This window comes from Leptidea sinapis, chromosome 2 (genome assembly GCF_905404315.1).
Source record: "Leptidea sinapis chromosome 2, ilLepSina1.1, whole genome shotgun sequence".
Lineage (NCBI taxonomy): Eukaryota > Metazoa > Arthropoda > Insecta > Lepidoptera > Pieridae > Leptidea > Leptidea sinapis.
The window spans coordinates 23,445,639-23,468,585 of record NC_066266.1 but is presented as its reverse complement, the minus strand read 5'-3'; the positions used below and the strand labels follow the sequence as shown (position 1 = coordinate 23,468,585).

Here is a 22,947-nt window from a genome sequence, read left to right as displayed (position 1 = left end):
ATAACCCTCACTTTTGGGGTTGATTACGCAAATAAAACTGAAAAGAAAATTTTATTAACTAAGCGGGAATCGAACCAACAACCTCTCGAGTTCCGTGCCAGTGCTCTGCCAACTGAGCTAGCCGTTCGAGTGACGTATAGTCATAAAATCTTGTTTGCTTTGTTCAACTCTCAGGTTGTGGCTTCATCTACAGGATCTACTTTACAGTTGATAACGTGCTCAACCCCAATATTTGCATATTAGGAAATTGACTTGAGATGTCGCTCTTGCAAATCTAAACAATTTGTTATGTTTTTTAAAGTTTTTAAGATTTAATGGAAGAGCGCTCGCACGGAACGCGAGTGGTCGCGGGATCGAGATAAAATTTTGTTTTCAGTTTTATTTGTGTGGTTGATAATTATTATAAAATAATGCACCACAGTTTTGAAGGCATCTATTGTAATGAACAGCGCAATATTATGCCAAATGTTTGATTTTCATGCTTTACTTTGTAAGAGGAGTTCTTTGGGTTTATAACTATTCTAGCCGTTCCCGCCCACGCTGGGCGTATTTTAAAAAAGGAATTCGAAAAATAAGTAGCCATAAACTATCTAGGATAAATTTCGCATCGAATGGTGGTAGTTTCATGTCGATAAGATCAGTGGTTTAGGCTTGAAAGAGCCTCAAACACAGACCATTTTCATTATATATACTAGTTCCCGCCCGCTTCGCTTGGCGAAGTAAAGTAAGTAGGAAATAAATTAAATTTTATAAATCTTATTTCAAATACAATAAAAAAATAAGTAGCCGTAAACCATCTAGGATAAATTTGGTATCGAATGGTGGTAGTTTCATGTCGATACGATCAAAAAAAGACCATTTTCATTATATATATATATATATATATATATATATATATATACTAGCTGCCCCGACAGACGTTGTTCTGTAGATTATACAAAAAAAATATACTGTTTTATAGGAATCTGCCAATAATATTTCAAAAAATCAAGAATTATTTCGTAAAAAATGCTCCCTGTTATAATGACATTGTTTCACAGCGGAACTGTCAAACCGTGCGTCACTAAATTCTCTCACAGAAAATATGTCCATACAAAACAAATGTTGAAAATAAAAATAATTATGGGTCCCAAATCGAAATAAAAACTATCCTATCTCTCAAGTTGGACCAAACTGCACTCCATGAAGTAGTCCCCATTTAAATTCCGTTCATTAGTTTAGGGAGTCCATCGCGGACAATCCACGTGTCACGTAATTTATATATATTAAGATATAGACTAGCAGGCAAGTTCAACCACCGGACATTACCTACGTCAAAAAGAGAAATTTCACATGCATTATATTGACATCTGGCAATCCATAACCGCGTGTTTTGCGAGGAACCTCTTGCCTCAGACACTGTGGAAGCAATTACCCGCTGCAGTTTTCCCGAACTGATACGGCTTAGCCTTTAGGGTCCTTCGAGCACAGAGCATAATCCCAAGTCCCAACGTATACAGACAGTGTTCCAGTAGGAGGCTCCTTAGCACAGGATGCCGGCTAGATTATGGGTACCACAACGGCGCCTATATCTGCCGTGAAGCAGTAATGTGTTTCGGTCTGAAGGGCGCGCCGTATCTAGTGAAATTACTGGGCGAATGAGACTTAACATCTTATGTCTCAAAGAGACGAGGGCAATAAGTGTATTGCCGCTCAGAATTGTTAGGTTATAGTTTTAAAGAATATTGAGCGGCACTCCATTGTAATGGGCAGGGCGTATACATATAATCTGTATATTCTGCCTCGACGAACTCGAAACGGTTTTGTAAGCAATCCTGCACGCAAAATGGACTTAACTTAGGATATAAGTTGCATAAAAGCAACAGGGGTGCTCTAAATTTATAAAATTTCACTAAACAACTATTAATATAAACTTACATTTAGGCTACATACGAACCATATCTATAATTAACACGAAAAGACACTATTCACCTAACTTAATGCCAATTTGTACACATTAACCCTTTATTCATAATAGTCTGCTAACTTTAAGCATCAGTCAGAATGAGAAAAAACACTCCTTAGCGGCTGTTTAAAGTTAGCGGACCATTATGAATAAGGGGGTACATAAATATATAAATTACGCTCTCTAAAATGAAACATACTCTATTATTACAATAAGTTACAAAATACAATACATTATTATTAACCATCGTACTCCTTTTCTGTCTCAGTTTACTTAAATAATCACTAGTATACATAAACAAAGTAATATTTTCCTATTTAGCTGCGGAATAACAACGAAAACTGCGCCTTTGTATAATAATCTTATCGTATTGGAGTTTCTCGCGTTGAGGTGATGCACGAGTGGTCAATGAACGCAAGTCGCCGCTCGCGGTTGGCAAAGCTAAATTTCGCAGTGTTATTTGGGCCGTCGTTGAGTGTAGACGCGCGGCCCGACGCGGTCGCTCCCACATATATAACGTCGCACCGTATTTACGTGCGCAATATAATAATTTTTAGAAGAATATAAATTGACTGTTTATATTATAATTTATTTACAATTTAATTTCGAACAGTTCACAATCGACGGTTGGGTAAACATTTAAATTTACAACGCCAAAACTGTTTTCAATCGTGTACGCTTAATTAATTATACATTTAAAAAGTCATGTGTTAATTAAATTCACGCGGAGGCATTCATTTGTATTTAAATTTAGTCGTTTTGTACGCAATTTCTTATTGTTTTTTTCTTTGTTCAAGACTGCCTGGTAAATATCATAAACAGTTATAGTTGGCGATTGACCAAATTGTGACAATGTTTCACTACGTGTGTATGAAAGTGAATTGGCGACGGTCTTGAGGGTTCACAATGATGCCTCACAGCAAACGGAAACGGAGGAACCTCAACGTTTTCAAACCTAGGACTTGTAATTAGAAGCAGTTTTTGATCTCAGTATTCTAGTGCTCAAATAAAGACTGAAAATGATCGCACTGAAGAAGTTATACGGCGACGAGCTTTTACGCCTCGCGTTAGTTTTAAGCCTGCTCAAATCTCATCCCGAGTATCTAGAGAACGAGACCCAGATGCTATCTGGCTTGAATATATCGAACGGATCTGATTGGTCGCTGGAGCAGGAAGCCAGGACCCTGATACGGCCAAGGTTTGTCCACCCGAAATCTCTGGACAACATTTTGATCAATTATGAAAGCCAGTTGTTTGAGGAGCTCAATTCTCTTGGTCGCTATAATAATTACTTGGAGAACAATGACCGGATATGGAATAATCGGGCTGTTCATGCATATGTATTGAACGACGTGGCTACTAGCACAGTAGTGTCTGTAACTCCCGATGAGGCGAGCGGGCAAAGCGAAGACCCGGTGTCCGCAGACGATAATGTCGCCCAGGAAGTCAAGGTAGCCGAGGAGGGCAGCGAAAACAGTCAGCCCGATGCTGTCATAACTCTGTCCGCTGATTTCTTCGAGAACAGAACAGAGTCTGATGTGTTCGCTGAAATAGCGAGTAGGTCTTTCGATGTCAATGAGTTCCTGGTTCCGCCTGATATGCAGATAAAACAGGAGGCTGAGCAGAATTTGCTGGACGTGAGGCTAAAGCGAGAAGATGACTTGTACAGTGATAATGCTTTTGACGATTACGTGCCCTACTTCACCGCGAAAGCCGAGGAGTTCGAGCTTGCAGAGCCTAATTCGGTGTTCCACCAGAATCTGGCAGACTTGGAAGAATACGGTGACGTTTTTGGCAAGGAGCTGAAGAACGACCTGGAGGGTTTGGACGTGAAGCAACAACAGGAGGACCTCGAGAAGTATCTGCTGGAGAATACACCTCTTGATGCCGAGGTGTATGAGCTCGCGCCGATCTTCGAGGAGGAGTTGGTGCTGAACGTGAAGAGGGAGCGAGCCAGCACTAGCTTCACATCGGCGAGCTCTAGTGGTGTGAGTGAGATGGACGCGTCGTCTGTGACCGATGTGCCCGATGTGAAGATGGAGCCGGATGAAGGGCATCACACGGGAGACGAGCTGACGCAGGAGGTTAGTGAATTGCCACACCCTGTTTTTTCAGTGTGTAAAAAACAAATTTTGTGATATTTACACAATATAAATGTTTTGAGTTTCCCGAGTGTTAATTCTGCCATTATTTGACTCGCCAAACTCTCGTGTCTCGTGCCAGAGTTTGGCGAGTCAACATCTCCTGAGGATGCCTCGTGTAGAGGCGAAACACGTGTCGAATTGTTTGAAGACAAATATTGGCGGAATTAACACTCAAGGAAAGTCGAATCATTTATCTAATTATGGATTTCCGCAAAATAACGCCTTACTCAATAAATTTAAATGATTTCAACAAAATATATATTCAAAGGTAAATGTTTTGTTATATAAGTACTAGCTGACCGAGAACACGTTGTATTACCATATTATAAAATACTAGCTGACCCGACAGACGTTGTTCTGTTCATAATAAAAAAAAAAACTTGGAATTTCTTGGAACTTGGTGATAAGAATATTCCTACCAAATTTCAAGTCTTTAGCTCTAATAGGTTCCAGAGATATCGTGATGAGTGACTATATACGTGGAAATCTCTTTTATATATTATTTAGATACTATTGGCCTATAGTAGTGTAAGTGTGTGCGTGGGGCTATGTATTTACACGTTAATCGGCTTGTTTTGGTGCTACACTGTTATGTAAGGTGACACGGAGTCCTTATTTTTTTACTAGTCCGTGTATATATTATCTTCACAATATGAGAAGATAATTTATTGTTTCGTAACATTTCAATATTTTATAGGCAGTGCGAAAAATATCAACTTTTACAGTTGGGGCCATACTAATCATTCAATGTAGATAAAAATTGTACGAAAATTTATTAATTGTACACCAATACTATTTAACTTGACATAGTTTTGTGTAGATAATTGTATTATGTTTGTTATAAATTAAAAATGCTTCTAATTCTGAATTAAAACAATGGCGATCTTATGCGAGAGAGGCAACCTAGCTCCGCTCGTATCCTCAAGGCCGTTGGCTCCGTCCCCAGCCTAAGTCTGCGTTTCTACCAGAGATGTAAAGTGAAATGGAGAGGGAAATGTGTACTGCGAGGATGTCTAGCTGTTCTGGGAAAATGTGAGCAGGTTTCCACCAAAGCTGTGCGAGGAAAATGTATTGTGAAGATGTGTTACGAAGGTGTGAAATTATAGATCTAATAAACTCTGTATCTTCTGCTTCCATTTCTTCATTGCAAATGGTTAATTATCAAAGTACCTTCTTTTTCCAATTATCCATATCTATTTTGCGCACTTTTACTTCCAACAAACTCCCTCTATGGATTGGCTGGTAGGTACAGTATGTTACAAGCCAGTGGGAGGCTCCTTTGCATAGGATGCCGGCTAGATTATGGGCACCACAACGGCGCCTTTTTCTGCCGCGAAGCAGTAATGTGTAAGCATTACTGTGTTACGGTCTGAAGGGCGCCGTAGCTAGTGAAATTACTGTGCAAATGAGACTTAACATCTTATGTCTCAAGGTGACGAGCGCAGTTGTAATGCCGCTCAGAATTTCTAAGGTTTTTCAAGAATCCTGAGTGGCACTGCATTGTTATGGGCAGGGCGTATCAATTACCATCAGCTGAACGTCCTGCTAGTCTCGTCCCTTATTTTCATAAAAAAAAAACACCTCGCAACACATCTCTCGCTTGTTTTGTATGCGCAAAAATCTAGCTCCGCTGAGCCGTTCAGAGCTGCGATAGTATTGGTCCTTTATAAACACATTCCTCGCTACGCATCCACGCACATCTCTGGTGGAAAAGCAGCCTTAAGCGGGTTTTACTGTACTATACCGTCCGTGATATGGATAGCAGAGCATTTTAATTAAACAAGGGACGAGACAATCAAGACGTTCGGCTGATGGAAATTGATAAGCCTTGCCCATTACAATGCAGTGCCACTCAGGGTTCTTGAAAAATGAAAAAGTTCTGAGCGGCACTACAATTGCGCTTGTCACTTTGAGACATAAGATGTTAACTCTCATTTGTCCAGTAATTTCACTAGCTACGGCGCCCTTCAGAGTGAAACACAGTAATGTTTACACATTGCTGCTTCAAAGTAGTATTCCCATTTGTTGAGCTCTATTTGATTCATTAGCAGCGGTTCGATGGCCGGTGATCCAATACATAGACAACATTTCGAACAATGAAAAAAAAAAAATTTAACAGTTGGCAAATTAACCTTCGACTCTTTACGCAAAATGTTAATACTTGAATTAGCCCTGTCTATTTATACTTGATTTAAATATAATTAATACCACAGCTATATAATTTATTAGAGGCAATAGAGTATATCTTATTTCAAAGAAGGTAATTAAAGGCCATAAACTTCAAGAAAAAGAGTAAGATGGAGTTCTTAACCCTAGCTAGCTATGCACAAAAACACGCATTTTATAGAAAACCGAACTAAAAAATTTAAATATGTTTTGATATTTATATAATTAACAAAAATCTTATTTTGCAAATTGAAAAATAGAATAATTTTATCAAATTAACGTATTGTCATCGGTCCTCGATAAATCTACGAAGTTTGAACGAAATCTGGCCGTTTATATCATAGGCACATAAGTGTTAACCATAATGTTAACACCAGGAACAGACATAAACTTATTATGCCTACTACTCGGCTAAGTCGAGTTAGCAAGTCTTTTGTGGGGTGATGTATATGCTTTTACAACAAGATCCCAGAAAATGTTCAAAACAAAAGTATTACGTTATTCAAAAGAATTGTTAAAAAACGTTTGTGTGGTAAAGGTTACTATAACATAAATGACTTTCTTAATGATACCACAGATTGGGAATGGAGTGACCGCCCTCAGGCTATTAAATAATAAGTTTAATTGTACAATATTACTTTGTAAACATATTTATTCGATGAAAAAAAACCCGCTGAGTTTATTGCGCCCGTTCTTCTTAGACCTGAGGCATTCATTTTGGAATGGGTGATAGTTTTTTGACTTTCAATAAGTGATGTCACATCCTATTTTGAATAAAAAATATTTAAATTTGAATTAAAAGTGGGTCAAAATCGCACCCAAACGAGTCGGTTACATACAAACATACATTCAGGTGAAGCTCATAGAAAGCGTGTAAAAACGATTCTATGTTTAATCTTTACATTGTATTCAAGGTCATATCTATAAGGTTTTTCCTTAAGTATTATTTATCTTATTAATGTTTCGCTTCTTCCCGAAGACAAGGTCAATGCACTCCAGCTCCACTCCACTCCAGTCAGACATTGGATGCACTAATTCGTCAGTGTCTAGACACAGATATACCTACATAAGTAGATGTATATGCTTTTACAATAAGATCCCAGAAAATGTTCAGAACAAAAGTATTACGTTATTCAAAAGAATTGCTAAAAAACGTTTGTATGGTAAATGTTACTATAACATAAATGACTTTCTTAATGATACCACAGATTGGGAATGGAGTGACCGCCCTCAGTCTATTAAATAATAAGTTTAATTGTACAATATAACTTTGTAAACATTTTTTTTCGATACAAAAAAGCCAGCTGAGTTTGTTGCGCCCGTTCTTCTCAGGCCTGAGGCATTCATTTTGGAATGGGTGGTAGTTTTTGACTTTCAATAAGTGATGTCATGTCCTATTTTGAATAAAACTATTTGAATTTGAAAAAGTATTTCTACTAACGAGCTACCTACCCAATGGAAATTAACTATTACCAGCGACTTTGTCTGTTTTTTCAGTGTTACCATATTAGGTACCTAGTTGGTGTTCCAATTAGGTTTTTTTTTACTATTATTAGAAGAAATACAGTGTATCTGATTTCAAAGGAGGTATATAAAGATTACGGACTTTAAAAACGCGGCCAAGTGCGAGTCGTACTCGCCCATGAAGGGTTCCGTAGCAGCAAGTAACATAATATAAATGTTCTTGGAGTTCGTTGTAACTTTGATCGATGTTTTAAAAAAAAATCCTACTTACTAGATCTCCTTCAAAGCAATTTTTGGTGGAAGTTTGCCTGGTAATGTACATCAGAATACCTATATTTGTTTTAGTTTTATCATTCTCTTAGATGTTAGAGGGGGGACACATTTTACCACATTGGAAGTGTCTCCCCCGAAAACTATTTAGAAAACAATGATATTAAAACCTGAATAAAATTTGTAGACCTATCCATAAATACTTACACGGGTTTGATGAAAAGATACTTTTGAGTTTCAGTTCTAAGTATGGGGAACCCCCAAAATTTATTGTTTTCTTTTTTTTTTTAATTTTCATGTGAAAATCTTAATGCGGTTCACAGAATACATCTACTTACCAAGTTTCAACAGTGTAGTTCTTATAGTTTCGGAAAAAAGTGGTTCTGTACGTAATAAATAAAATACTGTTTTATTATTATGAATTTGTCAATAATATTTTATAACATGAAGAATTATTTCGTAAAATATGCTTCATGTTGTTATACATATTACAAAATATGTCCATACTAAACAAACATTGGAAATAAAATTAAATTTTATGGGTCCCAAATCGAAATAAACACTATCCTATCTCTCAAGTTGGACTAGACTGCACTCCATGAAGTAATCCCCATTAAAATCCGTTCATTAGTCGCCATCGCGGACAAACAACGTGTCACGTAATTTATATATAAGTACATATATTTAATTATGTATTGATGTAATTCTGCTTATTACTATGTAGTGCGTATTTACTTAGTAATTAAGAGCAGTCGGCGACAAATTTATAGCTGTTCGGAGTCGTTCGTAAACAGCTATCTAACACGTGCAAGCGAAAGTGGCACATGCACTACTATATATAGAGTGTAATATTATGTATATAGTCGGATACGTGGATCATTTATTGTACGCTCAATATCAATATATCAGGCGGGCGAGATCGACTTTGACGGCTGATGCGCCACAGACTAAAAATTTTAACAGTGCGATGATCTTTTGGACAGGAGGCCGGCTAGATTATAGGCCTATTTCTGCCGTGAAGCAGTAATGTGTAAACATTACTGTGTTTCGGTCCGAAGAGAGTGAAATTACTGGGCACATGAGACTTGAGATCTGATGTCTCAAGGTGACGAGCGCAGTTGTAGTGCCGCTTAGAATTTTTGGGTATTTCAAGAATCCTCAGCGGCACTGCACTGTAATGGGCAGGGCGTATCAATTAATCAGCTGAACGTCCTGCTCGTCTCTTCCCTTATTTTTATAAAAATAAACTACCACTAAACTGCATTGTAATGGGCAAGGTGTATTAATTAGGTGTCTCGTCCCTAATTAACATTAAAAAAATATCTTTTCCATTTTTAAAATTATTTGTGTTATTCTGAATCTTGTACTATTACGTCATATTCTTTGTTTTAAGGTCCGATTTAACAAACATTGAATTATTTGTTTTTATGTTTTTAAAGTGATAACTCTCACTTCTCGTATTAATTACACAAATAAAACTGAAAACTGAAAATTTTATGAACGATGCGGCACTCGAACCCGCGACCTCTCGCGTTCCGTGCGAGTGCTCTCCCAACTGAGCCAACCGTTCGAGTGACGTGCCGTTGATAAAATCTTGGATGTCTTTGTTCAACTCTCAGGTTGTGGCTTCAGAACAGTCGGTACGCGAGAGGTCACGGGTTGGACTCCCGCATTGTTCATAAAAATCTTAGTTTTACACGTTAGTAGAAAAAAGATTTTTTTGTATGAGACCCAACTCTGCGAGGCGAATGAGAAACGAATGCCGTGCCTTCTTTAGGTCTCCTAAATTCACTGCGGCCCTTACTGTCTTATAACACCAGAGGAACCACAGGAGCGTTGCTGGCCTTGTGTTGTACATAATCCCAACTAATATTATAAATGCGAATGTCAGTTTGTTTGTTACGCTTTTACGCGAGAGCTACTGAACTGATTTTAATGAAATTTGGTACAGCGATAGACTAGAGCTTGGGAAAGGACATAGGATAACTTTAATAAAAGGCTTGGCTGAGTTGAAATAGGGGGTGGAAGTTTGTATGAAAGTTCGTCATTATCGAAGATAACACCATGAAACTTTGTATTTAGGCACTAAACTAAAAGTTAATTAATATATTTTTGGAATGGGTTTTTAAAATTTAGACCTGTGTGGTGATGAAAATGGGGATCATAGTTCTATAGTTAGTATCTTATAAAACATTATTAACCACAGCTGTTTGTATGCGTATTATTTGCAAAGCGAGTGTATTAAGGCTGTCCAAAGTAACTATTGAACGTGGACAAAGTTGCGGGTAAAAGTTTGTATGAATTATTAAACTGACAGCACATTGGTTCGTGGCGGGCAGGGATCGAACCGGGTGCTATGTGGTGACAGTCAACGGTTCAACATATTGGGCTGCCGACTCTTTTGAACAAATCACATGAAATATTCTATAATGGACTGTATTTAAAAAAAATATGAATTATATTTCATTGGCCTACGTAATCTACAATAATATACGATAGGTATATTACGCAGCCAATCTCGGTATCAAATATGTTTGTTGGCAATACTCCGGCCGCACAATGCACATAAAGAAGTAATTAATGTTGATAAAACTGGTTTACATGAAAATATTAAAGAAATGACCTTCCCAAAGAAGATTTTATTGTATTTGTGGGTGCATTTACACCGCGTCGTAAATATCGCTCGAAACCAGTGTTCACTCATCTATGTAAATATTGAAATCTGAAGATATATTTTCGCTCGTTGCGTCAATAACCTCGCGTCGCCTTGACCGTTCGCGACCTTGTCAAAATCGTACTAATAGAACATCGTTCTATGGGTCGTTTTGTTATAACGCCATCTGTTGGCGTCAGGCGAAACGTTGCATTTTCACACCACAAAGTAGTTGGATAATTGTATTGCCTATAAATACTTCGGTGTTTTGATCATTTACATAATTGGTATAATATATTACAATGTTATTTATTATATTTCATGTTCTAAATAAACATTTTTTGTTATTCTATAAAAATACCTAACCGTTTCAAATTGTACCTACTTATGGCGAATAGAGTTAGCTGTTCTGTTTTTGAGCTCATCTAACTCAAAATTCTGGTAAAAACTTTTGAATACATGAACCGATTTTCGTGATAAGATTAGGTTAGATTATTATTTGGCATTCGACGTAGTGTTTTGAGCCCCATTGAAAATCATTGAGTTTCAATTGATCAAACTCGGAATTTGGACATCCTTTGAAATTTGTACTAGGGATGCAACAAAATACCTACTCAAACGTCACGACTTATTCGTGTAAGATATATCCATATAAATTGTTTTTAGTATTTATCTTATCATTATTATCAACCAGCATATTGTATCTACATCTAACAGGATGCCAGTCTGGTGAGCGGCATCTAGTAATGAGTAGCTTCATTAATTTAGTATTAGTGTTGATGGATAGATGGCGCTAATAACTAACATCACCGTTAAGTTTCTATGAGTCAAATTTAGTATTTGATCTACGATCACTAATTACACTATAAATGACGCGCATTAAATAGAATTGCTACGAATATTCATTAACAAAAATTAATAGGTATTATAATAATATCTAATGAGTAGGTGACTAGCGACATTGTTGATTTGATCGCCATCTATTGTTGAAAAGCAAAAGCAATTGGTTGATTTTTTTAAATAAATAAAATAAATAACAATTATTAAAACATACATCATCGATAAAAATAAAAATAATTAACAAAAAAACTATTCCAAAACATTATTATATGCACTAAATAATTGCGTATTATTCTAAAACTCAATGATCGGCTTATTTTTGAGTTCTCCTAGATAAAATTCAATGAAAAATATTAAAATACCTAAAAGTCAATCAAAATGTTACGACCATATAATGTAGTAACATTTTTGCTGTGTAGTTTTGAAAATAAAAAGGAATCATCAAAATCCGTTCACCCAGTTGAAAGTTCTGAGGCAACAAACTTAAAAATACCCTCGAATTGAGAGCCTCATCGTTTTTGAAGTCGGTTAAAAAGTGCATTAAACTAAAGAAGATTATTTGAAAACAACTTTTTTTATATTTATAATTGGGGCTTATGAAAGCTCTCCATATTTAATCCACTGCTTGTGGGTTGGTTGTATTTTATTTATGTGCTTAAACAATCTCTCTTTTTTCCAGGATATGGACCTGATAGAAGTACTCTGGAAGCAGGATGTGGACATGGGCTACTCTTTGGATGATCCACTGCAGCCGGTAATTATCTTTTATTTTGTATATTGCCGCTACTTCACCAAATAACCTGCACAACCCTCGGATAAATGCCTCAAGCTGAAGACATTCGAAAGAAGCCACTGGGAGGCTCTTTTGCACAGGATGCCGGCTAGATTATGGGTGCCACAAAGGCGCCTATTTCTGTCGTGAAGCAGTAATGTGTACGCATTACTGTGTTTCGGTCTGAAGGGTGCCGTAGCTAGTGAATTTACTGGGAAAATGACACTAAACATTTTATGACTCAAGGTGACTATCGCAGTTGTAGTGCCGCTCAGAATTTTTGGGGTTTTTCAAGAATCCTGAGTGGCACTGCATTGTAATGGGCAGGGCCTATCAATTACCATCAGCTGAACGTCATGCTCGTCCCGGGGCTGAAAGGGAAACGGGAGTGGGCTTCGTGTTCCAGCGAGGTCCAGAGATAATGAAGATTTAGACTCCCAACTGCTACCAAGTGTAAAAACTCTGATGCAATAAATTTGATTATAGTTTCCCATTATATTTTTCAGGAGGGACCTCAAGCGACGAAAGTTACCGCCGCGAAGGGTGACATAGACCCAAAACACGACGAGAAGAAGATTCTAGAAGAGAATGAGAAAATTGAGAAGGTGAAGGCGTCCCTTCTCGAAACCAGCAACAATGCGGTAAGTGAAGATTTTTATTAATTTATTATTAATTAAGAAGCTGGGCGTCGTTAATTGAGCACGGCAATACTTCAAGCCGGCCCACATTCTATGGAGTATTGCTGTCTCCTCTGGTCTGGCGCACCCCAGTATCAGAGCAGCTCGAATTGTCGGGGACACAGTGCGCCGTGAACGGCTGGATCACTTGGTTTTGTGTAGAGACGTCGCTTCATTGTGTGTCTTGTACCGCATTTATCACGGGAGTGTTCCGATGAGCTGTTTCACATGATACCTGCCGCCGATTACCACCTTCGCACGACACGCCACAAGTAGGGATATCATCCCCACCATCTGGATGTGTGGCGGTTTTCAAGGAGCTTTCTTCCACGTACCACAAAGCTGTGGAATGAGCTTCCTTGTGCGGTGTTTCTGGGACTATACGACATGGTTACCTTCAAAAAAACGCGTACACATTAATCTAAGGCCGGCAATGCTCCTGTGATTCCTCTGGTGTTGCAATAGAAAGTGGGCGGCGGTGATCACTTAAAACCAGAAATTATTTACCACTTTAGAAATGAAAAGAGCATCACTAACGAAGATACAGCAACACTAGCAAGTGCAGACTTTGAAATACCAAAATAATTCTTCAAGCATTATCGGGCTGTCAGGTTGTCTAAACGGTAGTATATTCTATGTTGGAATCTGAGATAAGCGCCATCTGTGGTAGATTTTATGCATCACGTCTCTGTCGTTACATATAATGACAACGTGTTTACGTATAGTACAAATAGATGGCGCATTCCTCCAATATTACCGAATACCATATTTATGTTTAATACTAGCTGACCCGGCAAACGTTGTTTTGCCATATAAAGTATAATTCACGCGATAGTTGTATAAGTAATAAAATATTGCCTATATTATAGCCTGTACATCATTTTGTTCTATTGTCAATAGTTTTTGCAGCGCACGCAATAATAGGTTTTCGATTTTACAAAAATAGCAATTTTATTACGGATCCCTAATTTTGAAAAAAAAAAAAACATAGCCTATAGCCTTCCTCGATAAATGGACTACCCAACACTGAAAGAATCATTCAAATCAGACCAGTAGTACCAGAGATTAGCGCGTTCAAACAAACAAACACTGCAGCTTTATATATTAGTATAGATAAAAATATATCATTGTGGAAATGTGTTTCAGAAACCTTTAATTAATCACTCTAATACTGTGCTTATATATCTATTTATTGCCTTTTTTTTTGCAAATTTCAAGTTTTAATTCCGTAACCCGGATCACGTTGTCGTCTGGAATTCCACAACCGCGCGTTTTGCATGAAATTTCTTGCCCTGCACATTGTGGAATTAATAACCGGCTTCAGTTATCCGGAACCGACATGTCTTAGGGACCCTCAAGCATACAGCCACAGGATACTTCCGCCTTAAAGGCCGGCAACGCTGCTTGATCTTGATTTTGCATCATAACTCCCCCTAAGAGGCGCCTCTTGCCGGTATTATAATCACACTTTAATTAAAGCATTATAATTAGTGAATCGTAAGTTTTTAAATAAGCAATTACGATTACATAATAAGAACATGGTCCCGGAATGCGCGCGCGACACAACCGCCGCGCTCGACAGTTCATCCTTCACTGACCAAAGAGGATGTAAAGTTCTTCCTTCACTGACCAAAGAGGATGTAAATACTATGTAATTAGAGGCGGGATTGCCTATAAAATTTTAATTTAGTTTAATATGAAACCTGCAGTCATTTGACATAAGTAGAAATAGTAATTATAATATGGCGACGTAGTATAATCCGGCCAAGTTTGAAAGCGAACAGTTGTTTAAAACGTAGTCGATTTCGACTATCTCCGTTTTTTTATAAGATTATAACCGAAATCTGTCAATGTATCAATAACGGCGCCCGCACTCACACCGCACACCGATTACACCCCAACTAATACGAATACCGAATCATCTTCGCACTAGCTCCTTGGCACGGCGTTCTGGACTACGACATAATATTATATGTATTAAAAAAAAAGGGTTTAAGTTTCTCGTTTTATTGCAGGATGACCCGTGGGCCGGCCTCTCGTACACGGTTGATACTGAAACAGGTATGTACAGTCATTTTAAGTGATTTATTATGTGTAATTAAATAGCATACACAGTTAAACTATGTTATTTTATGACATGGTTCGACGTCAACTTTAAATAAGTGGTTGCAAATTATACCACCAAAAATCGTAACTATCGTTGACTTCTCTGTCCCAATAAACTTATCGACGGTAGCTCACCTTATCCGTACACGCTGTCTGACAATGGGACGACGTATAGCTTACCAGCGATAGAAGTTTATATGAACATTTTAATTCACTCGTCCCAAAGATAAGGCGATAAGAATGACTTATCGGGTATATTGGCACAGCTTCAGATTATTGACAGCTCTAATTACTGACAGGAGAAGGTAGTAATTTATCTCTATCTGTAGATAGTATATTGGGAACGGCCGCAACTCGAATTAGCCGTGAACCTAGTAGTTATTATAAGTTTATGCCTGTCCCTGGTGTTAACATTATGGTTATGACATATTCTAGCAAAATTCACTTATGTGCCTATGTACATACATAACATTATCAATAATATATTGAGAAGCAACAGTCAGGATGTTTATTTCTTTAAATTAAGCTACATCAGTTCGTAAAGGGACACTGACATGTATTTATTTGTATCTGTTATGAGCTGAAAATTAACCAAATAAATATAAAATGAAATACACTAACAAAGTACATCGTTCTGTGAGATCGTCAAAACGAGGGTAGATCTAAATTACCAATCCCCCGTACCAGCATTGGCCGTATACAATTGCGACTATCCATTACCCATATACAGGGGCGGCGTTATTTACTCGGAGGGGACATAAAGGGCCCTTGAATTGTACGCAACACAATTTAAACATGTATTTCTGTTTGAAATGTAAATTGTTTGAATTCGGTGAATGATATAGGAATACAATGTGTATAGTATACCTATATGATAGTTGTATTGTGTTTTGTCCGGATGAACATACAGATAAGCAGTCAAAAGAAGTTACAAATAGCGTTTAAGGTATAGCAATGACGTCATATAAAAAAATTGCGTGCGTACAAAGTACACATGACAGAAGTGAAACCTGCATTTTGTATGAACCTCTTAACTACTTATGAAGTCCTGGTACATGTTGTTAGGATGACACATGATTTTAACCGCTATACATTACTATCACTGCATTTGTGTTCTGCTGGTGTCTAATGACGTCAGGACATATTAAGGTATACTCGCATTATATATAAGTCAATCCCTTCTTAAACTATGATCGCCTGGTACCTACAAAAGAACTGTATAATACAATAATAATATAATATATACACTGTATAATATAGGTAATGTAATAACCACATTTATTACTTCGGTACCACAACGGCGCCTATTTCTGCCGTGAAGCAGTAATGTAAACATTACTGTGTTTCGGTCTGAAAGGCGCCGTAGCTAGTGCAATTACTGGGCAAATGAGACTTAACATCTTATGTCTCAAGGTGAAGAGCGCAATTGTAGTGCCGCTCAGAATTTTTGGGGGTATTTCAAGAATCCTAAGCGGCACTGCACTGTAATGCGTAGGGCGTATCAAGTAACATCAGCTGAACGTTCTGCTCGTCTCGTCCCTTATTTTCATAGAAAAAAAATGCTTCCTATCTCATTTTCTCCCACGCTAAATCGTGTCTGTCTCTTTTTACTGTCTCGCTTTTTCGTTTCATCGTATCTTTGAAATTACAACGATCCGTAACAAGTTGTCACTTCAACAAAGTCGGAATATGGAACACGCCACAAACTAAACCATAATAAACTTCGACTGCTATATCTATACATTGCCGCATTTACTCCAGTTGTTTAAAATATTCTTGGTTAATAAGCAGCAATGTAAAACTTGCACTTATTCAGTTTAAATTTGATTGTTCGGACATTGGCAGTTGACACACGGCTAAGGAGAAAAGTGTGCTTATATAAGTAAGGAAGTAAGTAAGTAAGTATACATTTATTCATGACAACACTATACATAAAGGGCCCTTGAATTGTACGCAACACAATTTAAACATGTATTTCTGTTTGAAATGTAAATTGTTTGAATTCGGTGAATGATATAGGAATACAATGTGTATAGTATACCTATATGATAGTTGTATTGTGTTTTGCCCGGACGTACAAACAGATAAAAAGTCTAGAGCAGTTACAAATAGCAAGTAAGGTATAGCAATGACGTCATCTAAAAAAATTGCGTGCGTACAAAGTACATAAAACGCCTGAAGTGAAACCTGCATTTTGTATGAACCTCTTCACTGCATATGAAGTCCTGGTACATGTTACTAGGTTGACACATGATTTCATAGTAAAATTTACAAATAAAAAATACGACGTCATGAAAAGGACACCCACTCAGCATTTTTGGAATTTTGTATGAACCTCTTCACTGCATATGAAGTCCTGGTACATGTTCCTAGGATGACACATGATTTCATAGTAAAATTTACAAATAAAAAATACGACGTCGTGAAAAGGACACCCACTCAGCATTTTTGGAATTGATTTCCAATACTGATTTTCAGTAGGTACTACCTGTCGTAGGACCAAGTCGACCTCAGCTGTAGACAACACGGTTCCTATTGTTGTAGGTCTTAAAAGTGACCGTCTAAAATAATAGAAAAAAGGATTGTGTGGTTTTATGATACCACGGTAAAAGTGAAACATTCTTTCACATTATAGACATTTAGTTAAAATTTTTTGGAATAATATTCCATTAAGGGTATAAAAATCGCTTTATCATATTTTATACTTGGAAAATTGGAATGAGTAATAGTCTTATACACTACACGGTCAGATTGAATTCGAAAGCGAGTTTCTATTTTATTTTAATTTTATTAAATAGGACATGTTTTTTATGCTATTATTTTTGGATTTTATGCCTCTTAACACTTTTGTTTCTCTAATAGAGAAGAACAAACTTCTTTGATCTTTAATAGGTGGCGGCAAATCATTCCATCATTTGGAGGCACTGTATTTAAAGCTACCACTAACGGCCGTTCCCAATATTCAGTCTATCTCCTACTTGAGATAAAAATCGTAACAATTGTTGACTTTTCTGTCCCAATAAACTTATCGACGGTAACTAACCTTATCCGTACACGCTGTTTGTCAATGGGACGACGTATAGCTTACCAGCGATAGAAGTTTGTATGGAAATTGCAATTCACGCGTCCCAATATAAGGCGATAAGAATGACTTATCGGGTTTATTTGGACAGCCTCCGATTATTGAAAGCTAATTACTGACAGCATAAGGTATTAATTTATCTCTATCTGTAGATAGTATATTGAAAACGGCCGTAATTGTCTTTAAAAACACTTTTGCCGTTCCGTTATCAGACTGCGAATGATACGTCCTTAAACGTGTATATAAACGTCATTGGTATTCAAACCAAAATAAATCCAATTAAAAAAATTCAACAGACCACAGCAGGAATCGAACCCACGACCCTGACAACGAAGCCGCATTCCCCGCGCGTTTTTCTACTTTGAATTTAAATATACCTCCACAACCCAGCGGGCAGGATGACTCGGCGAAATATATACCTTATTGTTAAATGTTGCGGGAGTAAGGGCGAGAGAAAAGGCTAAAAATTTACGATTTTTATAATTCCCTTGGAGTTGTTATCGTGAGCGGGATAAAACACTTATTATCAGATTACTCGTAGGAATGGAGAGCGATTTTTTTTAATGAAAATAAGGCACAAGACGAGAAGGACGTTCAGAATTCTTGAAAAACCCAAAACTTCTGAACGGCACTACAACTGCGCTCGTCACCGTGAGACATAGACCATTTCAGACCGTAACACAGTAATGCTTACACATTACTGCTTCACGGCAGAAATAGGCGCCGTTGTGGTACCCATAATCTAGTCGGCATCCTGTACAATGAAACCTTCCACTGGTAAATGCTCTTAGTCGCCTCTTACGACACCCTTGGGCCTGGGACTTATTAACATGTGATAATAATTCGGATGTGCTGTCCTACCATCAACGTCCTGTTCGGTTTAATACCAGGAGCCTAATTTCACTTTCATCATGTTCAAATTCAAATATTGCTTAGATTTACAAGAACGACATCTCAAGTTAATTTCCTAATATGCAAATATTGGGGTTGAGCACGTTATCAACTGTAAAGTAGATCCTGTAGATGAAGCCACAACCTGAGAGTTGAACAAACCAAACAGAATTTTATAACGAGGCGGTAATCGAACGGTTAGCTCAGTTGATTAGAGCACCGGCACGGAACGCCGGAGGTCGTGGGATCGAATCCCGCATCGTTCATAAAATTTTGTTTTTTAAATTTTATTTGTGTATTAATCCTAGAAGTGAGGGTTATCACTTTAAAAACATAACATATTGTTTACATTTACAAGAGCGACATCTCAAGTCAATTTCCTAATATGCAAATATTGGGGTTGAGCAGGTTATCAACTGTAAAGTAGATCCGGTAGATGAAGCCACAACCTGAGAGTTGAACAAAGCATACAAGATTTTATGACGATACGTCACTCGAACGGTTAGCTCTGTAGAGCCAGAGGTCGTGGGTTCGAGACCAGCATCGTTCATAAAAAAATGATTTGTGTTTTAATCCTAGAAGTGAGGGTTATCACTTTAAAAACATAACATAATGTTTAAATTCTAATACTGTTATCCACAATAGGGTTCAAAATCACTTTTTCAACGTCAAAAAGCTTCCACAAAACCCGAGGGCGGTCACTCCATTCCCAATCTGTGGTATCATTAAGATATACATAATGTTTTAGTAACCTTTACCAAACAATCGTTTCTTACTAATTCTTTTGAATTTCGTAACACATTTGGTTTGTACATTTTCTGGGAGCATGTTGTAAAAGAAGATTTTACGGCCAATAAAAGACTAACGGCCGTTCCCAATATACTATCTACAGATAGAGATACATTACTACATTCTACTGTCAGACCCGATAAGTCATTATATTGGGACGCGTCAATTACAATTTCCACACAAACTTCTATCGCTGGTAAGCTTTACGTCGTCCCATTGACAGACAGCGTGTACGGATAAGGTGACCGTCGATAAGTTTTCAATAACTGCCTAATCCGTAGTCAATTATCGAATCTGTCAGTGTTCAAGTAAAGTAATCTTAGCGTCCTGTAAGGAAATTTGTATTTAGGAATATACAATTTATTTAGAATAGCTCTTAATTATTTGTAACCCATACATGAAGTTCCCAGGTGAAGCGATAATCGACTTTGAGGCCGTTATCGCTTACAAGGATTTCTACAGAAAATTTTCTGAATTTCCCTAGACTATAAAACCTCTTTTCGACTGGGTATTGCAATGGAATGGTACATTGGAATAGAGACCGCTTTTTTGTTGAACAAGCCTGATGAGATATTTCTTAAGTATACGTCGTTTGCAAAACATTGTTCCAAATTGAATTGACTTAGAAATAAATAAAATTACAAATTTCTCTTCCTTGATATTCATCATTAGATAGTAAAAACAAATATTTATAATTAAGCAAAGCTACCTATATAGCCCAAGTAATTGTGAAACTGAAGTGGCGGTGGGCAGGGCATATAGCTCGATGGACAGATGGCCGTTGGGGTAGTAAAGTCGTCGAATGAAGACCACGTACCGGAAGACGTTGTGTTGGTAGGCCCTCCACAATATGGACTGACGATCTGATCAAGATCGCCGGAATACGTTGGATGAGGGCAGCGCAGGACCGATCGTCGTGGATATCTTTGGGGGAGGCCTTTGTCCAGCAGTGGACGTCTTCCAGCTGATGATGATTATGATGAACCATTATTTAATAACAAAAACAGACTTTATAATTTGTTCTATTTTGTTTAAAAATTTTACCACATCTCCATTATAACGAAAATGTGAGATACTCACACTCAACTACGACTCGAACAACATAATCTAGGATTTTCTTTATCTGCCCTGCTAAACGTCCAGTTGAATTTGAAACTTCGCACACTGGTCAAGGATTGATGTAAATCCAGTAATTTTGAAGAGCTGTCCCATTATTTTTATACCCAGTAGTGTGTTTGTGCCAAAACAGAAGTACGTGAGTGTGCGCGTAAAGAGATATCTTTAATTCTAAGTTGTCTTCAAAATTACTCTACGTTTATCAATATAAATATCCGGACGACCGAAGCTTGCTCGGGTTTTAAGGAATGTACAAAACTCGAACAAAAAAAAACTAATAGGACATCTGAATTCGAACCGGGGTCTTCTCCTTTCCGGATCACCCAATGTCCCATCTCAGCTATATATAGTGGTGAAATTTACTTTTGTATTCTAATGTTATTGTAGCTGTTGTATTGTAGCACGGATAAAACTACATTTTTGTAAATTGAAACCAAGCTAGATCGATTTATCGGTCCCTTAAATACTATATACTAAATTTTATGAAAATCGTTGGAGCAGTTTCCGAGATTCAGATTATATATATATATATAATCTGTTATCACATGCTTCACATGCTTTTTACAATAAAATACATTTTTTTTTTATTCAATTAGGCTTAAACTAAGCGCTTTTGAATGGTCACTACAAATATTTCTTTTAAATTACTGAATCAACCATATGTTCGGAAAAAGTATATAGAATATTAGAAACGACATCAAAAAATATTGAAAAGGAATCAAATTTCAGAATATAAATGTCTTTTAGGGGATGGGCTTTATTGTATGCATACATATATATGTGGGTATATAGACATATTATATGTGTATTTAAATTTATCGAAATTTGAATTTGTCATTGATATTAAACAAAACTATCTTTACGAAGAAACCACCAAATTTTATTTTTTTCATATGAAATGTAAAATTTTATAAAGTACATGTTAACAGGCGGGATTATGTAAGTTTTAGGAAGTTAAAACAATTTTTAAGTCAATTAAGAAGCCCTTGTTATATAGAGGCCGCGTCAACAGCAATCCAATAACTTTTAACGTTAAAACTCCGACTTATAATCCCGGGCCCAACAAAGGGAAATACAAAAAAACGTAATAATAAAGTCGATTATCTTCGATACGTCGAGTGGGACACGTTTTCGGCGGCGTCTATCCAATAATGAGATCGGAAACGACCATTTAAACGTGACACCTGATGGAAATACCCTCACGTTGCCGCAGAGCGGTTACATACGCGTCCGCGCGCGGCGGCGGCTCGACTTATAATGGCCGCGCAGTGACAGCGCGTTCGAAATTCAAAAATAATAGTTTAGGTCCGTTTCGTGCCAGTCATGCGACGTTCCCTATGATTAATACTCTCCTTTCCGCCGGGAATCGATCGCTCTGTATATATTAATGCAATTGTGTTTCCTAATAATGGATTCGGTATTTGTCAATACCAATGCCTTTTCTATGCCTTATGGAGATGTCAGTGAGGGTATTACAATTATTCAGGTTTTAAAATATCGGCCCTAATAGAGTATGAAACGTGTTCAATTTATTAATTAAATTTTTTACACAAAATATCCGCCCTGCGGCTTTGTCCGCGAATATACATTTTTATTTCAATAAAATACTTTTTAAAGTATTTAACCCGTTTAATTCTAGCTCCGAAATTGTAATATTTGTTTTGTATGGACATATTCTCTATGAGAGAATTTATTGACGCAACATAACATAATAACAACATATTGTGTGAAATAATTCTTGATGTTATGAAATATTATTGACAAATTAATAAAAAAATTGTATTTTATTTATTATGTGCATAACAACATTATAAGCACAGTCGGGGACCCAATGCTCAGTGAACGGCTGGGTCACTTGGCGTTGCGTAGATACATCGCTTCATTGTGTGTCCTCTACCGCATTTATCATGGGGATTGACCAAATTTCAATAGAGAAGATGGTCTAAAATCTATCTAACACCTGGGATCCAATAATCTCTAAATTAAAACTCATAACTACACATACCAAAAATGAAGAGGACACTGCCAGTAA

The 22,947-nt window shown here is 37.2% G+C and overlaps 1 protein-coding gene across 1 annotated transcript in view; it reads left to right on the top strand.

Moving 5' to 3' along the window:
• LOC126974834 (segmentation protein cap'n'collar-like) overlaps window positions 1-22,947 on the top strand; it is a 166,065-nt gene that overhangs the window by 43,291 nt on the left and 99,827 nt on the right. The window contains exons 4-6 of the mRNA XM_050822506.1: window positions 12,162-12,236; window positions 12,761-12,895; window positions 14,947-14,992. Of these exons, the coding sequence (XP_050678463.1) occupies window positions 12,162-12,236; window positions 12,761-12,895; window positions 14,947-14,992 (256 nt within the window). The remainder of the gene's footprint in view (window positions 1-12,161; window positions 12,237-12,760; window positions 12,896-14,946; window positions 14,993-22,947) is intronic.